Source organism: Acomys russatus, chromosome 27, assembly GCF_903995435.1.
Source record: "Acomys russatus chromosome 27, mAcoRus1.1, whole genome shotgun sequence".
Lineage (NCBI taxonomy): Eukaryota > Metazoa > Chordata > Mammalia > Rodentia > Muridae > Acomys > Acomys russatus.
This window is the reverse complement of record NC_067163.1, coordinates 29873722-29892625: the sequence shown is the minus strand read 5'-3', so window position 1 is coordinate 29892625 and position 18904 is coordinate 29873722. Positions and strand designations below refer to the sequence as shown.

Sequence of the window (18904 nt, the reverse complement as noted above, 5' to 3'; positions counted from 1 at the left end):
GCCGGCCGCCCTAGCCCGGAGCTCCACCACTGCCGGGAGTCAGTCACCTGCCCGCTCCACCTCCCGAGAGCCCCGCCTACTCGGCGCCCTGCGTCATCATGCCGCGCCCTCGCCGGGACGTGCGAGGAGCGACGTCGCAGCGCCGGGCAGAGCACAGCTCCAGCTCCCCTTTCCCCTTTGCAGGGCGAGAGGTGTCTATGGGGCACACGCTGCTGCTGCCGCCGCCGCCACCGCCGGTACCGCCACTGCCGCCGCCGCCCGGTGCTATCTCTATGGCGAGGAGGAGGAGGAGGAGCGCGAGCTCAGAGACACGAGTAAGTCCGGCTGGGCTCGGGCGTTGCTGGGGCAAATGATAAAGGGGCGGGAGTGGGAACCTACGAGGGCGCGCGATGGCGGCCGCTAAAGCGCGGCCGTGGCGGACGGAGCTGGCAGATGGGGGGGACGTAGGGGGGCGGGTAACGGGCCGGCGAGGGGGCGGCTGTCAGGAGCGCGGCGCGCAGTGATGACGCCACCGCTTTGTACCTGGGACTTCGTTGTGGGAAGGAAATTGAGAGTGGAGGGCGGTGGCCTGTTTCTGAACTGCTAGGTTCTCTTCGCGGTGCTTGGGAGACCATTTGGCTCGAGGAAAATGCGCTCTGCACCTCCACCCTGGCTGTCTGCCGGAGAAGAGAGTTATCATTGACATGAGGGCGTCTGTGCTTTCTTCACGCTGCTCTGGGAGCCCACGGATGACATGCGACCTCAGTAATGAGAAGGCCTTTGGTGCTTCTTCGGGGCTCCCCGAGACCGCAGTAGAGAGGGAGGGGGGTGGTGGAGGAAAGCCGTGTTAAATTACAGTGTTTCTGCAGTGTGTGTGTGTGTGTGTGTGTGTGTGTGTGTGTGTGTGTGTAGGTACTTGTGGTAGCAAGGAGAAGAATGAGAAAGAAGGCGTGTCCAGTATCACCTTTGGTTTCTGAGATTTCTCCAGATTACATTCACGAGTTTAGGACACGAGGCCACCCTCTTAACTCTTTGTTTTGTTGGGGGTTTTGTTTGTTTGTCCCCGCTTGTCTGTACCATCTCCCCATTGTATACCGTGAACCTTGTGTTTATGGCAGAAACATGAGGCCCCTCTTTGGTAATCAGGGGAAATGGCCGTTGCTTTGAAATTAGAAAACTTTCAAGGCACACCTTTTATTGCATTCTTTCTTTCTCCCTCCCGCTATATGAACTTTGATTTCTGAGATTGCCTGATGCTGTTTCAGAACAACTAAATTTTTCTTGATGTTTTCCTGTAATTGGTTTGAATGAGCAACAATATTGCGATTGCAGAGTTTTTTAATCAAGTAAGATTTTAAATGTTTTGTTGGAAAAATAAAAGCAAGCACTACTTTTCTTATGAAACTCTTGATTTTTGTTTATTTTATTTTATTTTTTTAGCTTGAAATGGATCATAGTTTTGTGTGTCGTGAATTGAACTGGGAGCAGATCTTAGTGAAATTTATATCCAAATGGGAAATTGGAGTTGTGGTGCTTTTATTCTCTATATATTAGCTGTGTACCATAAGAAAAGTAATTTTGTTATGAACCATGAACTTTGAATAAGCAACCTTAGGCTTATACCAGTCCAATTTTATAATTCGCATTCATGATATAGTTGGTTTTTATTTCAACAGGTACACAAGTAAAGGGTAAAGTATTTTTATGAAACAAATCTTCAATCAAGTATAACATTTTGATGCTTGGCATCTAGACACCTTCTGCTGTCACTATGCCAGCAGCAACTGTAGATCATAGCCAAAGAATTTGTGAAGTTTGGGCTTGTAACCTGGATGAAGAGATGAAGAAAATTCGTCAAGTTATCCGAAAATATAATTATGTTGCTATGGTATGCACATGACTAAATCTTTAAAATGCCTTTTAAGGGTGAAATGGGAAGTGTGTGAGTGTGGGGGGGGGAGAAGGAGGAGGAGAGAGGAGGGAGGGGAGACCTACTGACTGACTTGTTCTTTCACTGGCCTGGGCCCCAGCTTGCTGATTAAGCAAGGCTGACTGGCCAGGAAGCCCCAGGGATCCACCTGTCCCTGCTTTCCAAGCACTTAAATTACAGGCACATGGACTATGCACTTTTTAAGCATAGATTCTAGGGATCAAACTCCAGTCCTCACACTTGCATGACAAGTACTTTACCAAATGAACTGTCTTCCCAGGCTCTGAAGTGAGATTTAAAAACCTTGAACTAAACCTTTTACGTTGATATTTAGGGATTAATTTATTCATGAAAAAATTTCCTGCTGTAAAGCCCATCAGAAACAAGTTGTAACCTGACAAGTTGAGTTCGTTACTGTTTGCATTAATCAACAGAGGACTAAGTCATGGGCATTTGAATAAAAGTGTTGGAAGTACTTTAGAATTTCGGCTTTGGTCAGGTGGTTTTGAGGACTTAAGGGTCTAGGCTTTGCTGTGGATTGCATGCTTTCAGGAAGCCGTGGTGTACCCCCTGGGTTCCTACTGAGTCTTAGCTGCTGGGTAGTACCAACACTGCAGAGGTGAGTCACTCATTTAGCTAGGATGAGAAATTTATTTAGGCTTTGTCCTTTTTCTTCTGGGACATGGTTACAGAATGTACTTGTCTGATGACTAAATCCTGTGAAACTGATACATTCAATTGGAGAACACTAGAGCCTGTCTAAGAATGTCAGCTCAGTTCTAAGCAAGCCTAAGGTCATGATACCAGTTCCAGATAAGCTTTCAGAAGCCAGTAAATTCCAGGACATCTTTCCAAACAAACAAAACCCAAATTAGATCTTTTAGGAAAACATTGCTAAGGCTCCAGAAACACACTAGGTCATTGTATAGCTCTACTCTTTGGAGGTGGTATTCAAATAAGTATCTTTCTGCTTTGTTGTGTGTATTTGTTAGAGCTAGTCTTTTGCTTTCTAGATCTACATGATTACTAGCTCTAGAAGGCAGTATTTTAATGTCTTACACATCTATTCCCAGTGCCCCTCAAGTCTAGCATAATGCTTATAGCATCTAGTAATTGGCTTGTACTAAATTCAAGAATATTATTTTTTAACTGTTCCATATTGACTATTTCTTTTGTTTGGTTAGTTTGGTTTGGTTTGGTTTTGGCTAGCCTTAATTTGAATTCTCATGCTAAACTAATAACAATTTTCTTAGTATCATAAGTTAAAAACAAACAAGTTCATCTCTAAGAACGGGCAAGATGCTTGCTTACTATAGGAATGTCTGTACAGAGATAGCATTCCATTCAATAAAGGTGCACTTGTCCGTTATTGGAGCCGAAATTTTCTTTTTAGGCAGTAGAATTGTCTAGTGGTCATTTATATTTTGGATAATAAGGAATAGCTTCATTACAGGAATAATAACAGCCTTTAAGAGGGATTGGGAATATTGGCATGCTTTCTGTGACTTAATACAGACAGTACTAGGCACAGTATATATTCTACTTTTTAATCAATCCTTCATTAGTTTGAATTTAATAAGGGAATGCTATAAGGAGAGTTTCGTATTCATACTCCTTAGGAATGAGTTCATGATTTTCTTTTCCTTGGATGTGGAGCAAATATTTGCTTGAGTTTGTCATGAGTTATTTGTATAGGATAATAATTTATTAATTTAAAATGTAAGTTATAAAAGTTTGGGGTCTAATAAGTAATGCTCTTCATACTTACAGAATGCCTTACCATTGAGTATGAACATACAGAATGTCATTGTGATAGAATTCTCTGGCTTGCGTCAAAAATTTTCTGAGAGTTTTATCGATTGTTTTTATGACCATTTAGTAAATAAAGAATCTTAAAATTATTTTGCAGGACACCGAGTTTCCAGGTGTTGTTGCAAGGCCCATTGGCGAATTCAGGAGCAACGCTGACTATCAGTACCAACTATTGCGGTGTAATGTAGACTTATTAAAGATAATTCAGCTAGGACTGACATTTATGAATGAGCAAGGAGAATACCCTCCAGGAACATCAACTTGGCAGTTTAATTTTAAATTTAATTTGACGTAAGTTGGAAATAAATATATAACCCCAACTTTTTGTTTCTAGTGTAATTTTAGAGATTGAATTTGAATATAGTGAAATTCTAAGTGAATTCGCTATTGTTTGCCTGGAAATTTAGTAAATACAGAAATTCACGTGCTTAGGCTTATTATGAGGCAATTGAGATAATAAAAACTTCTAACTTCAAAGACTTTAGTTATAGAGATATTATTTCTAGAATACGACGGCTGTTTTTCTGGAAAGTTGTGAAACTATTTTTGTTACAATTTTTTGCTGTGTTTGTCATTGTTTAAGGTGCAGATTAAACCTGGGTTCCTAAGACATGACTGTTAGGGTATTGATTTTACTATTACATTTTGTTGTTGTTGTTGTTGTTTTGTTTCTTTGAGACAGGGTCTCATTACATAGCCCAGACTGGCTTGGATCTCTGTATAGACAGTGCTGGCCTCAAATGCCCGGAGGTCCGTTGCTTCTGCCTCCCTCCCACGTGCTGGAGTTAAAAGCATGTGCCACTGTACCTAGAACTGTAACATTTTCATACGACTGTGGTAGTACTGACTAAGCAAGCCGGAACCCTTCAGCTACAACCCCAGTCCACTATAGACTTGTTAAGATGGTCATTGTTCCTGTGAAGAAATGTTTTCACAGTCATACTTTGCATTCTAAATACTTAGCACATGCAGTAAGTTTCTTGGAAAGTTGGGTATATTTTCAAATCCGTGTTATTGAAATGACTGTTCTCGTGTAATCCTCAAAACCTCTTATACTACATACAGGAAATATAAAGTATTGAACCTTAGATATATAGTAGAACCTGATTTCTAACTGAAATCTTGGGTGTACCTGTTTCCTTGGTTAAGATAGTCCTACATTACTTACTGTAGTCTTGATAGCTGAGGGAACTGCATGAAGGTGAGTTCAGTCTTTTGACATTACAACACAGTGTTGTCATTTGCAAAGTTCGTGCTCAAGATCCATGCAGTTGAGCTTTAAAAATTGTAAATATATATGTATATAATGTTTTGAGTAAGTTTACACTTTTGTGTTGGGTCGTATTCATAACTATTGTGGAATTCATGTATGTGATTTCTGAACTGTAGGTTGTAAGCACCTAGTAGGGGACAGGGGCATGCTATTTCTGTTAAGGTAAGGAAATAAAATGTACAATATGTTCTGCACTGTGTTACAATATATAGGTGCCTTTCTGTTTGGTAACCTGTATTTGTTTAAAGTGATCAAACATCTGGTTTGGAAAATAGCAACAGAAAACAATAAGAAAATGGATGCTAGTGTCAATGTAAGAGCTCTTCATTACTATTGTTTGTTGAACATGTTCTGTTTAACATGTAAGACCTAATGAATAGCAGGACTGATGATTTTAGAGAGTTATAGTGTCAGAGATGCAGTTGTGTATCTTAAAATGCATTGTGTTAATTCTAAATAATACTGATAGTATTTTAATGTTGAGTCCTATAGTAACAGTAGTCTCCTTAGACCCTATAAAAGCTAAAAGTGCTCGTTTTCACTGTAACCTTATAATGCTTTATAAGAACTACAGCTCTGGAACATATTGAAATTTGCCTTCCATCCTTTCCTCAAACAATGACTGTTTTCTTTAGCTTTTTTACTATTATATTTCTTCAAGGTCCTTTTTCCCCCTCAAACTGAGGTATTTAGTGTGTGAGTAGCAGCTAATACATCAGTGTATACACTGGTAAAACTGGTAATCTCCTTTGCTAGATAGTAATTTTTGTAGCAATGGCTTTTCTATTAGTCTCTGAGCAGCATTTTTTGGGTGCTTGTTTTTTTGGGGGGGTAGGGCTATTTTGGGAGGATTGAGATTTTTTTGGGGGCATTGGTTCTTGTTCAGACAAAACTAGTTCTATTGCCAATTTTGCTACTATTTATACTAATGCTAGTGTCATAGGATATGGTAAAGAAAAGAGTGTAAAGGCTGGTGAGATGGCTCAGTGCATAGGTGCCTGCTGCCATGCTTGATGCTCTAAGTTCATGCTCAGGACCCACATAGTAGGAGAGAACTGACCTTCACATGTGTCCTGTGATGGACATGTGTAGGCACAGACACAAAAATAAAATAAAAATTTAGTTAAAAAATTTTAAGAACATCATAGAGAAAAATATTAAGCAAAGCAAAAACCTTTGAGGAGATAAAAGTTATACTGCCTTATGTGAAAAACATAATAGCATCTTAGGCATGATGAAGAATGGTGAAAATTGACTTGTTGAATGCCTACAAAGTCTGTTTCACTGTGCTAGGCTCTACGGTACTGATGAACATTGATCAAAGCCATTATAACAGCATTTTCCATCTCTCCTCACTCTTGTCTATGCTTGTGATATTTTTGTTTAATTCTCACCCAAGTCAGGGTTCTTCTAGGTTTCCCAGTGTTCTTTCAAGTTTTACCATTAGCATCATAGGAGTAAATGCAAATCATTATTTATCAGGTGTACCTATAAAGATTTGTGGGAAGATATTTATGGTTATAGTATGTATTTCATTAAGCTTTGAATAGATACTTCAGATCACATACATATAAGAAATACCTGCAATCAGAAGAACACTGATTGCAAGTTTCAGTTATAAGTGTTATTTACATTCTCTGAATCCTGAAGATACAATTTGTAATATCTAAGTCAGTATTAATGTAACAAACACTTAGGAACAAATAATGTTTTCTATGTAAAAATGACTTTCTTTAGACATCTTGATATTTTATCACTGTAATTACTAATTGTGGGCTTGTAAGCAAACATATCTTTATTAATGTGTGTTTTAAGGCTAAGACAGTTTGCTTTCTTTATACAATGCTTGATAATTTTCTAACAGTAAAGAGTTTAACAGCCTTAACTAAGGAGCACAGTGGCTGCTATGGTGAGCTAAGCTTCAGTGTTAGGGAGTGAGCTGGTGTGGTCACTACTGTAAATATGGCCTAAAAACAGTTGACTTTGTAGTATTTTCTAGTAGTATTTTCTTGCCTTCTCATTATCTCCTCAGGCATGAAAGGTTGTTAATGAGGTAAACACATCTGCCCAGGGTGTATTTATCAACATGAGGGCTGGGTGTTATATTGAAGCATAAGTATTTTATACATAAAGAAAGAACATTTGACTGAAACTGTGTGAAGCAGTAGTTTATAAAGCATATTTGCTGACTTTTTTCTCTTTTGTGTACATAAATATCATGCTTTTTAAAGCTGGATAGTATTGAAAAGTTGAAACAACTATCACTAGTTATTCAACACTTCCTCCTGGTTATTTTGTACCTATTTTTACTATATTTTTGGTATATATTTTAAGTACATCCCATTTCTATGTGATACTGTTACTCAAAGCTCTGAATAATCATTTATTTGACCTTTTTGATTTTGGGTTTTTTGTTTGGGTTTTTTTATTGTTCTTGATTTTTGAGACAGGGTTTCTCTGTGTAGTCCTGGATGTCCTGGAACTTGCTCTGTAGACCAGGCTGGCCTTGAACTCAGAGATCTGCCAGCCTCTGCCTCTCAAGTAGATCTTTTTCTTAATATACTGTAATATATCTAACCATTTGCTGTGGTTGGATGACTAGGGTGTTTGCTTTATTTCCTTAATAAAACACTTTAATGATTCCTGACCTAAGATGTGTTCAGTAGATGAGACATTAAATTTTGAATTTTTATCTTTTTTTTGAGCAGCAATGTATAGTCTTATACAGTGTTGGGTACAGTAGTAAGCACTATCTCCCAGTTGGCGGCTCACTTGTATATAGACAATGGTATTTTGCATTGTACTTTGTTGCCAAGCTGTGATGCTTGGTTTCTTAGATGGTTTAATAATCCAGCGTTTGTTACGGTGTTTTTCTAACTTCTAGTGAGTTTATCAGGGCATAACATTAATCATAGAGTATTCTTAGGAAATTTTGTGGTTGCTTTTTGGAAATACAGATCTAAATCCAAAGATGAAAACATTATTAAGCTTCATTTATTCATTCAGAGAATGAATATTTAAATAAGTTTTAACTAGGCACATTTAACTGTGCATATTGAAAAGCAGGTAGGTGGGCTTGCTACTATTTTCTGGACATCATACTCCTTTGCAAGTTGGAAAGTCCTGTCCTGTTTCATATATCAAAATAGTAAATATTAGCATATTTTGAATAGCTTGCTAATTTGATTTGAGGGAATACTTTTTTTTTCTTCATAGTATTTGCAATTTTAGGGATATTTTTGTGTTATTAATTTATTTTAGTTTAATTAAAAACTAAAGGTAGCTAACTATCTGAATGACTACCTGCAGTCCACTTTATTTATATTTAAATATAAATAAATATATTTAGCATAAATTTTAATATGTTGGAATTTATGTTTTCATGAAAGCAAATTTAACTTGTAAAGGAAAGTCTGTGTGTAACAGTAAGTGACATTTGAAGAGGCCACCCTGTGTCTGGGAGGTGATTCAGAAGTTTAATATTGATCAGAACACGTGTAGAAGTGTGAGTTCTTACAGTAGCGTTTGTTCATATTATATAAATAGTAACTTTGTTACTTTTACATGGCTGAGTTGGTAGATCGTTGATCTTAGGATGTTAACTTAAGATAGCCACACACCTAGGCCTTTTGGGAAATGTTTAGAAATTTTACATGCCCTTCCCTCAGGTTCAGTCATAACTAGATACTTTGCTAACTTAAATCTTTAAGATATAATCTGAACAATGGATCTAACAGGTAGTAACCAACACCAGCTGAAATACTTACATTTTGACTAAACAATATAGTTTTTAAGATTAGTTTTAGTATTCTCCCCTTTATGGCTAGGAGTATTTGTGAGTAGAGAAGGCAAAATGTAGAACCTTTAAAATTGGTGTCATCAGAAAAGGACAGTGTACTGATTGGAACTGTGACTCATTGCTATGAAACTCACATCTCTATAGAATTTTCCTTCATCCTATCTAGACATGGACCTCAGCCAGATGGCTATGAATTGGGTATTACAAAGCATGAGATCTTTATTATAAGAGACTCGTTTCTGCGGAACTTAGACTAAGCTCCATGAACTCTGCAGAAGAGAGAGAAAGGGACTGTACATGTGTCTTTGTGTGCCAGTCTCACTTTATAAAACACCCGAGGTACTCCCTCCCAGTCTCTCACCTGGGAGCTGTGATTCAGTAGGTCTGGGACTGCATTGGGACCTGGGAATCCATATTTTTGGTAAGTTCCCCTGGTGATTATTATCACTGAGCAAGTTTGGGAAATAATGACTGAAATACAAGAATCACTGTCCTGCCTCTTTTATGTTTTATTTAACTTGATAATGGTTATTTAATGTTGAACATAATAAATAAGTTGAGCATGTGGCCAAAAGTAACATGAGCCTAGAGAACAGCTTGCTGTATTCCTGGTTGGATTTATTTGTTAAAATATGCTTCAGTGTGAGCCCATGGACCTGATGGTGAGATTCTCATCAAAGAGACATGTTTAATATAACAAAATATTGATTATTTAACTGGGGGGAAAACTGCATTGAATTTATTCTGATATTTTTCCTACAGGATTTTCCAAGAGAAACCATGATGTAAAGTGATGATTGTGGTTCATCTCTGATTTTAGACATTTCAGTTCTTAGCTTTGTTATTTAGTTCCTGATAGTCTGGGAACTATAAGTGACCTCAGAAATTGATTCCCAGAGAATAAGCTACAAAAATATATTTGGTCAAACATTTATTTTGGTTTTGTTCGTTTTATTAAAGTCTTTCATAGAAATTTTATTTTGCTAATGGTAGAAACCAGTGTTAAGGGTAAAGAAGTAAATTAAAATAAATGGTAAAAAGATACTTTTTCATGAATCCTCATTTTTAAAATTTAATCTTTTGAATACTCAACATATTTGTGCTTGTAAATTAGAGGTGGCTTTTTCTCTGGTATGAATAAAATTATGAAGGGCTGGTTTATAGTTAGGCTTCCTGGCTTGGTTTTAGAAGGTAGTCTAGGATTGTTAGCCTCTAAGAAAGTATGCAATTGGTAGAAGAAGACTCTGCTGTCATAACTAAGTCCTTAATTCTGATCAGTTCACTGCTTATTAGAGCCACTGAAAGGCTCCTCATTTGTGAGAGGAGGCATTTCCTTTTTCTTTAAGATGGAATGTAGTTTAACTCAGCTACAAGAGATGTTTGCCACTTGGTGTCTCCTTCCTGGTTCTGCTGAAAGCATGAGAGGTGTGCATAGTCCCTCATAGCTGTGGCTACAGCTCCATCTGGCAGCACTAAATAGCTGCAGAACCTGAGAGCCCCTGAAAAGAACATGTCTGAGGTAGCCTCTGGTGAGTAAAAGACCCTTTGTAAGCCCAGTGAAGTTTACATAATGTACAGAAGCTAATGAAATTGAGTTGGTGGTAAAGGTTAAAAACTCACCATTGGACTATTTTGAATAATCGTTTTCTTTTTGGATACTTTTAATTTCATTTTTTCTTGATAGTTATGAAACATTTGAGTAGTTGGACAGAAAGTAATCCTTTATCTTATTTCTGTACTTACTAGGTACAGGTGGGAGAACAACTGTTTAGGGTAATGGTATCTTTGAACATTTTTTTCTCTTTTTTCCTGCTAGGGAGGACATGTATGCTCAGGACTCTATAGAGCTACTAACAACATCTGGTATCCAGTTTAAAAAGCACGAGGAGGAAGGAATTGAGACCCAGTACTTTGCAGAACTTCTTATGACTTCAGGAGTGGTTCTTTGTGAAGGGGTCAAATGGTTATCATTTCATAGGTAAAAACAAACAAACAAACAACAACAAAAACAGATTGCAGTGTGCTTCTATCCTTTATCTGCCTTATGCCTGTTTGAGTCACTATGAGTAACTCTGTGCTCACTTCTAGAAAGAATTAACTCCATGAGTCTGTCTTATACCTCACTGAGAACAATGCTGTCTATTGTACCTTATAAGAAGGCATTTGTTTTAGGCTATGAGAGGTCATGTTTCCCAGTGGAAACAATATAAACAAACTAGAATATGGCAAAGCCATTGATGATTTGTGTTACACATAGTTCTTAACCATTTTTAAGTCTTAGTTTTTATGTTTATAGAAAGGAAGGCATTCATTTTTTTTAAATTTTGTGGTACTTTCCTGGTGTTAGCCACTGTGGTAAGACTCTAAAACTGAACAAAACAGACTAAAAATTTCCTCCATGTGTAGTTTCCATTCTGCTGAATGTAAACCAACTCTTTTTAAATGACCTAATTTCCACTGTGGCATATTACACAATAATAAGTTCTTTGAAGAATAACTGATCAACAAAAAGAATACCAAAACTGGATATTTCGGGGATTTCTAATTTTACTTCATTTTTTATATTTTGATGAGGTGATTGGGAAGGCTATCCTTAGGAAAAACACCTTGCAGATTTTTCTCAGGGGTTGATTGCAATCTATTTAAAGCATCTAGTATTTTATATACTCTGTACGTGATGACTTTTAATTCTTCATTATTATAAAAATAAAACTGGATAATTAATGAAGATTTATACAAGTTAATTCACTTTTATAAAAGTCAACTTAACTTACAGGTGTGAGAAAATGTTTTCTGGTGTAAATCAGCTGACTTGGCAGTTCTGGAGCTAAAAGGGTCCTTTAAATTAATTAAAAGGGCCTTTTTAATCTTTTTATTTGATAAAAGGGCTTCTGTCTGTCTTCTTAAGTTTTAAAAAAGTACTATGTTAATGGACATCGTAATACATGTCTTCAACTCCAGCACTCTGGAGGAACTCTGTGAGTTAAAAGGCCAGCCTGGTCTATAGTTCCAGGCCAGTCAGGGCTACACAATCAGACCCTTTCTCAAAAATAAAACAACAAAAAAAAAACTCCCCCACCATAAAACAAAAACCAAACCAAACAAGCACTGTGTTACTCAAGTCTTTGTGCTTTTAATCTGCTCTTCCCTGTTTTTTTTTTTTTTTTTTTTTTTTTTAAGGGGCTATGCACACCTCTCATGCTTTGAGCAGAACCATTGCACATGGATGACTAGTAATGTTGGGCTGAGGGGTGGGTAGGAAGGATAGAATTATAGCAAGATAGGCAAAACCAAGCAGGGTTTGTTTGTTTTTTTTTTTTCTTCAAGTTTTAGTCTAGATTAACATGGTATATTTAAATATGTAACAAACTATAGGATTATTCCATCAAACATCAAAAATTTTTTTCTTATTCTAATCTACTCTTTATTATTATTATTATTAGTCCTGCCAATCATGGTACTTAGGAGGCAGAGGGGCAGGTAGATCTCTTGAATTCAAGCCTAGCCAGAGCTACATAATAAAGGTCTATGAAAAATGAATGCTATTTATATAAATTTTAAACTATAATATCTTATTAGAAGTAAAAGCCATATTGCTATATTTTAGATAACTGGCAAGGTCACTTCCTTGGCAACCAATAACAAATTTAAGTTTCTGCTCTTGGGCACATGTGCCAAAGATCTTTCATGGTAAAACTGTTCCTCTTTCAAATTAAAAGTAAAATAGTATCATCAAGTAAAAGTATATTTTGTATCTCCTCCAAAAGATAGGTTCGGTAAGGTCATTTGCCAAAGATGAGTTCAAATTATATGTAAGAAAAATATATAACTGTGATTACTGTCCTTTAAGCCAGTGGAGAAAATCCATGTACTTAAAGGTTAGTACCAGCAAACATTTGTGCTATATATAGAGAGATATCTGGGAATTGTGCTCTTCAGGAAGGCTTGCTGTCACTGGCCCTTACTAGAAAATAGCGTCCAAGGAGTGGAATAGTGGAAGGAGTTAAGCAGCTGTAGAAAAAGTAGTGATAAGGATGTGGATTTGAGGCAGCACGAGGTGGTCTTGTATCATGTAAGAAAAACAATTCTCACTTTCCCTTAGTGCCTACCTTTCATGCTTAACTTCTCCATTGAAAGTATCTCTTGGAGAGTTATACTGAGGTAGAAACATGCTGATAAAGTCACAAGGAAAGTTAAATACTCTGTTAGGGATGTACTTGGAATTGGGAAGTGTCATCATCTTATAAATGGTGACAAGATTGTACACGATTTTTGCCTTTGAAATGTAAGTCTTGCTAGCTCTAACGTTTTTGTTCATCCTGGCAGCGACCTTACTGAACCTATCTTTTGGAGGTTTGCACTTGGATGTGTGTGGCACTGACATAACACCCAACTTTTACTTTGGTGCTAGGGATCAAACTCACATACTTTATGTTGGAATAGCATCTCCCTGCCAGAATTTTCTTAAGTATCAGAAAAATGTTATTTTGGTGACTGTAGAGGTGAATTAATAATTCTCTGAGCCATCACTGGTCTATAAACTGACAGCATTTCTGCATTGCAGTTGTGAGTGGGGCTCTCTTTCTTGCTCCTGTGTGCACATTTTTGTTGTTCCTTTTGCCTATAGCATGACTTGTTTAACTTTGTATCTGAAAAACTAACTTCATTGTATGGTATTGATGTATTTCTTTTTTGTATTCTTTTAATCATTTTATTAGTGGTTATGACTTTGGCTATTTAATCAAAATCCTGACGAACTCTAACTTGCCTGAAGAAGAACTTGATTTCTTTGAGATCCTTCGATTATTTTTTCCTGTTATTTATGATGTGAAGTACCTCATGAAGAGCTGCAAAAATCTCAAAGTAAGGCTTCAAATGACTTGTCTGGAACCAGCACATTAATTAGTGCAGCGATTCTCAGCCTGGGGTTGAACAGCCCTTTCACAGCGGTAGCCTAAGGCCATTGGAAAACACAGATGTTTACATTACATTTCCTAACAGTTGCAAAATTACAGTTGCAAAGCAACGAAAATAATTTTATGTTTGGGGCACACCACAACACAAAGAATTGTACTGAAGGGTCACAGCATTAGAAAGATGGAGAACCACTGATTGAAACCAAGTAACTTACATAATATCATAGGCCTGAATATCTTAAGCCATGTTAAAACATTATGTTAAAATGCAGTTAAATTATCTGGTCCTGCTCTAAACAGAAATAATAATGTATAGACAATCCCTCTTCATAGCTGCAATATCTGTCTTAGCAGATTTTATTGATTTTGATTTGTGTTTGTTTGGTTTTTGTTTATTTTATTTTATTTTATTATATATATATATGAGAGTATCTTGCCTGCATGTGTATCTGTGCACCAAGTGTGTGCCTGATGTCCGAGGAGGTCAGAAGAGGCCATCTGATCCCTTAAAATGTAGTTAAGGATGGTTGTGGACCCCCATGTGAGAGCTGGGATTGAACCTGGGTCCTCTACAAAAACAGCAAGTGCTCTTTTCTGCTGAGCCATCTTTCCAGTCCAGAATAAGGTGGCTTTTTTTTTTTAAAGAGGTGACAGAGGTTAGAAGAGGGTGTCACATCCCTCAGGAATTGGAGTTATATGTAGTGAGCCACTCAGTGGGTGCTGGGAACTGAACCTGGGTCTCCACAACAGCAGTTAAGTGCTCTTAGCTCCGAGAATAAATTTTTAACAAAAGTCAAGCTACAGGCCAGATTTTTATTATTGCTGCCAGATTGAAACGTTTCAGATGAACTGAATTGGAAGTGTGAGGTGTAGCATACTAACTGCGCCCATTACAGAGGTGCTCATACTCCCAGCAGGCAGAATTGTCATAAAGATGCAGATTGAGGTCAACCAGCAGCAGGCAGAAACATTCAAGAGTGTTCTAATAGTTCAGATTATCCTGATCAGAGACTCTCTCTTCTTTGTTGTTGAAATATGATGTTCTTGTGATTTAATTACATTAAGTAAAACTGACTAGACGTAAGTGCTCTAGTAAATGTGTAGGTTCTACCTAGAGAGGAGCTTGTTCTGATACTACTTAACATGTGTAACCATGTATTTTTAACCTTTGAACATTAATTTTATCAAAACACGTTTCCTGGTTAAAGAAAAGTACTCCTTCGGCTTAAGAGCAAATTCAACTGAGTTGGCACAGATCCCTGGCAATACAGTGAGTGGGTTTTTAGTTGCTGGGTTTTGGTGTGATGTTTAAGTTATAACTGAGGAAACAAATGTATTTAGGTACTGTGGTTTTTTTATAGTCAGTATTGCCCCTTCAATAAAACCAAGGTTGGTCAAGTTTTCCCTATCTACTTTTAGAAATGTAAAAATAGTTATACTTTTAGAGATGGTAAGGACTTTGAATTCTTCTTAAGCAGGAATAGAGGAATGCATGTGGGAGCTTTGATTTCAGCAAACGAGCTGAGAATTGTAGGGCATACACAGGTTATTTGCCTCCTATGTAGATGCGGTGCATATAACTAGGAAAAGTTTTAAGAAAGATTATTTTATGACTGCCAGCTGAAAGTAACTGAATTCTGTGTCATTTAAGGAGTCTCTTCATAAGTGAGCTACCAGCAAAATATTTGACTACTCATACAGATAGGTGTCTGGCATGTTGAGAATCCAAGGCTCCCATGTCTTGATCTGGCTCTGGGTGGTTTTTTAATTTTGTCTTTTGGTTTGGTTTTGGGTTTTTTGTTTTGTTTGGTTTTCTTCACAGCTTGGTGCAATAATAGTTTTCAGAAACAGTAGTAAAGTTTTACTCCATATATTCAGAAATGTATAAAAATATCATGTGTGTTGTGTGAGCTGCTTACTTTAAAAAGTTTGTTAGTGGCTAGATGTCGTTCATTCGTTTCTAGTCTGTTCCTCTGTTAGAAGCAGCTGCAAGTGATACATAGGGCACATGATGTTTTAGCACAGAAACAGTTGCTGCGCAAGGACCTATCAAGCTAGGATGCAAAGGTCTGTATTGTTAGTAAAGGTTTTATAACTTGAGGAAGCTCATTGTTTGTTAGAGTCTGCTTCTGTCCATCTTTTATTTCTTCTCTCTGTTTTCCTTTCATACTCATTTTCTCAGCCCTAGCTATATTAATATAAGCAGATCATAGCAAACCATTCTAAAAAGTTCATATTTGTGAAATTCTCTTCTTAGTTGAGAAAACTATAGTTATGTAGTAGAATGACAGTGATCTGAACACTCAGATGTCTTATTTTAAACAATTTAATGGATAGGTAGATATTTTAAAGAAAATGCCTATACTTGATACTGAACTTTTAAACGATTTGGCAGCTCATTACACTGAGTGTGGCTGATTACTGTTAGCCTCAATATGACCTACTTATCCTCCATAGCTTTCAAAATTATTTTGTCTGTCACATGCCTTAAAATGTATAATTAAGATAAAAATTTCCTACTAGAATTTTATTTTCTGGTAAAAAGATCTTTAAATTCCACAGATGTATGAGGAATTTAATTTTTATCAACCCCCTTACCATCTTTACAAGACTGTCATTACATATTAAAAATTCATTCTTTTTTTTTTTGTCAGTGTCTAAATTTATGATTGTTAATTTAAGTCTCAAAGTCTTTTCCATTTGACAAGCAGCCTTTCTTTTTTCTAGGGTGGATTACAGGAAGTTGCTGAACAGTTGGAGCTGGAGCGGATAGGACCTCAGCACCAGGCAGGATCTGACTCACTGCTTACAGGAATGGCCTTTTTCAAAATGAGAGAAGTATGAAGACATCAGTGCCTTTTTCTTGTTTGTTAGGTAGAGAACATTAAAAGTCTGATGACAAAAGTTTTGGGCATTAAGAACCTACTAAGTGAAGATAGAAATAGAAGTACTATGTAAGTTACATCCACCATATTTGAACAAAAGTGTTAAGTAAGTCCTCCTGAAATGTAATTCAAAAGGAAATAGAATAAAGAGCATTTTGTTTACTATACATGAAAGATGGTATTTATAGAGTTACAAGAAGTTTTGTGATTATAGAAATCATGTACGTATGAACATGTTACCTTTCAGATGAGCAAACAGATCAGATGCTAGTACCTTTATCTAAGCTCAGATGATACTGGTGAGAACTCTAGAGGCCTTTCTTAGACCCATAAGTGCCCTTCTAAGTCAGGGAATTTGTATCAGATTTTCCTCAATTATACCTTGCTCATGTCATTCTTAGTTGCTTTGAAGCTTTTATAAAGGAGAACTTAAAGTTTTTACTAAGTCTTAAAGGGTTTTTGAATTATAAGATACTAAATAAAGCTGAAGTTTGATACATAGTTGAATCAAAACTATATCAGGAATTCTCCTGTTAAGTACTTCAGGTATGAAATTGTTAGAAGTGGAAGGATGATGTTTAGTAAAGCTGAGTCTGTTTTTAGTGTATATAATTAGATGATAAGTATTGTAGTTACCTCATTGGTGGTAATTTTTTTTTAATTTTACCAAACCAAAATAGGATGGAGATACACTGACACAGACACACACACACATTATATATATGTATATATTTGCCTACAGAAGCATTTTTCTTTTTCAAAAATTTGCTGTGGAATTATTTTGAGTATGTTCTGTTGATAGAAGCATGCTAATTCTAGAAAGCATTTAATGTGTTTTGCCAGGTAGTATTGATTCAGAAGTTACTTGAATTGTCCACTCATGGCAAGAAAATAGTTTGTTTAGCTTCAATATAGAACCACCTTTTGCATTTTCATTTTCACAATGCCTTAATAGTTAGCTAATGGTGGATTTCTGGCACCAATTTGTTATCTATATTTTTCTTGGCTTCTTCAAGGACAGTAACGTAGTGAGAATGTTCAGATGTTTACAGCCCATAACATGTTTAGGATTTGGTTAGTTTTAGTCAATTCAGCCTTGCACATAGACTGAAAACAAGTTAACATCATGCAGCCTCCCTTCCCCTTCTGCCGTTATTTCCTGCCTTCTTTTTCAGTTTGTTAAATTAATAAAGTCTCCACTATGTTTCCATGCTCATAAATTCTCGTTAAAATGGTGTGAATGTTAATGAGAAAGACAGATTTATGCTTTTTAAAAAGTATCCATTAGGCCTGTAGTTAAGGACTTCAGTCAGTCTTATTTGTTAAATATGCAGTATATGTCCTCAAAGGAACATTACAGAAAAGAGTTGTTATACCTAGTTACTAGCAATTAGTGTTGAGATATGAACTGCAGTCTGGCACGAGTTGGTGCATGCCTGTAATCCCAACACTTGGGAGGCAGAGACAGGCCAACCAGGCCTACAGAGCAAGTCCAGGTCAGCCAGGGCTATACAGAGAAACCCTATCTCAAAAAACAAAAAAGGAGGGGTGGGGGGGGGGGAGAGAAACTTAAATGATTTTTTTTTTTCTTGCAAAATTTCTTTTCAGATGTTCTTTGAAGATCACATTGATGATGCCAAATACTGTGGTCATTTATATGGCTTAGGTTCTGGTTCATCCTATGTACAGAACGGCACAGGGAATGCATATGAAGAGGAAGCCAGCAAGCAGTCATGACAGGAAATAGTCTTCTTATTTTTATTTTATACGAGTTACACACATGCTTGTATATAGGTTTTATCTCTGGTTGAATCCCTTAAATAATAGGCAATACCTCCCCCTCCTTTTGTAGCCCTTCTTTTCTGCTTTCAGTACTAAATATGGTCTTTCCTAGCTGTGGTCTTAATAAATAAAAGTACATTCAGGTTAAATCTGGCCTTAATTTAATATACTTCTTATCAAGCTTGTGTGACAAAGCTACATTACTGGATAATTTGATAAACTTTGCCTACTTGAGCTTGGTTCTGTTTTTCCCTTTTCCTAAATTAACTAGCATTGACTGTAATTTATTTCCCTGTTCCATGCCTCTCCTTCTATTCTACAGTACTTATAGGTATTTAAGATTGTGGACCATCAAGTTTGCACTTTAGAGAGTGATTTCAATCCTCTATTTTATCAGAAATTGTACTTTTTCTTGCTCTTAGCTAGAAAAATGAGCATCTGCCACCTTTTTACAGTATTTGCTTGTTTTTGACATTCAGAGTACAGCACATGCATTGTACAAATTGTTGATTCAACAGGACTAACAGA

At 36.8% G+C, this 18904-nt stretch overlaps 1 protein-coding gene across 2 annotated transcripts; it reads left to right on the top strand.

Moving 5' to 3' along the window:
* The first annotated feature begins 103 nt into the window (after window positions 1-103).
* Cnot7 (CCR4-NOT transcription complex subunit 7) lies at window positions 104-18904 on the top strand. Of its 2 annotated transcripts, none has more exons than XM_051169368.1 (7): window positions 104-314; window positions 1656-1867; window positions 3819-4012; window positions 10610-10771; window positions 13512-13656; window positions 16437-16547; window positions 18203-18904. In XM_051169368.1, the coding sequence occupies exons 2-7, from the start codon at window positions 1751-1753 to the stop codon at window positions 18329-18331; spliced, it is 858 nt and encodes a 285-aa protein (XP_051025325.1). In that variant the 5' UTR covers window positions 104-314; window positions 1656-1750; the 3' UTR covers window positions 18332-18904. The 2 variants fall into 2 exon arrangements, with proteins under 2 accessions (XP_051025325.1, XP_051025326.1); XM_051169369.1 differs by lacking the exon at window positions 104-314 and adding an exon at window positions 517-744.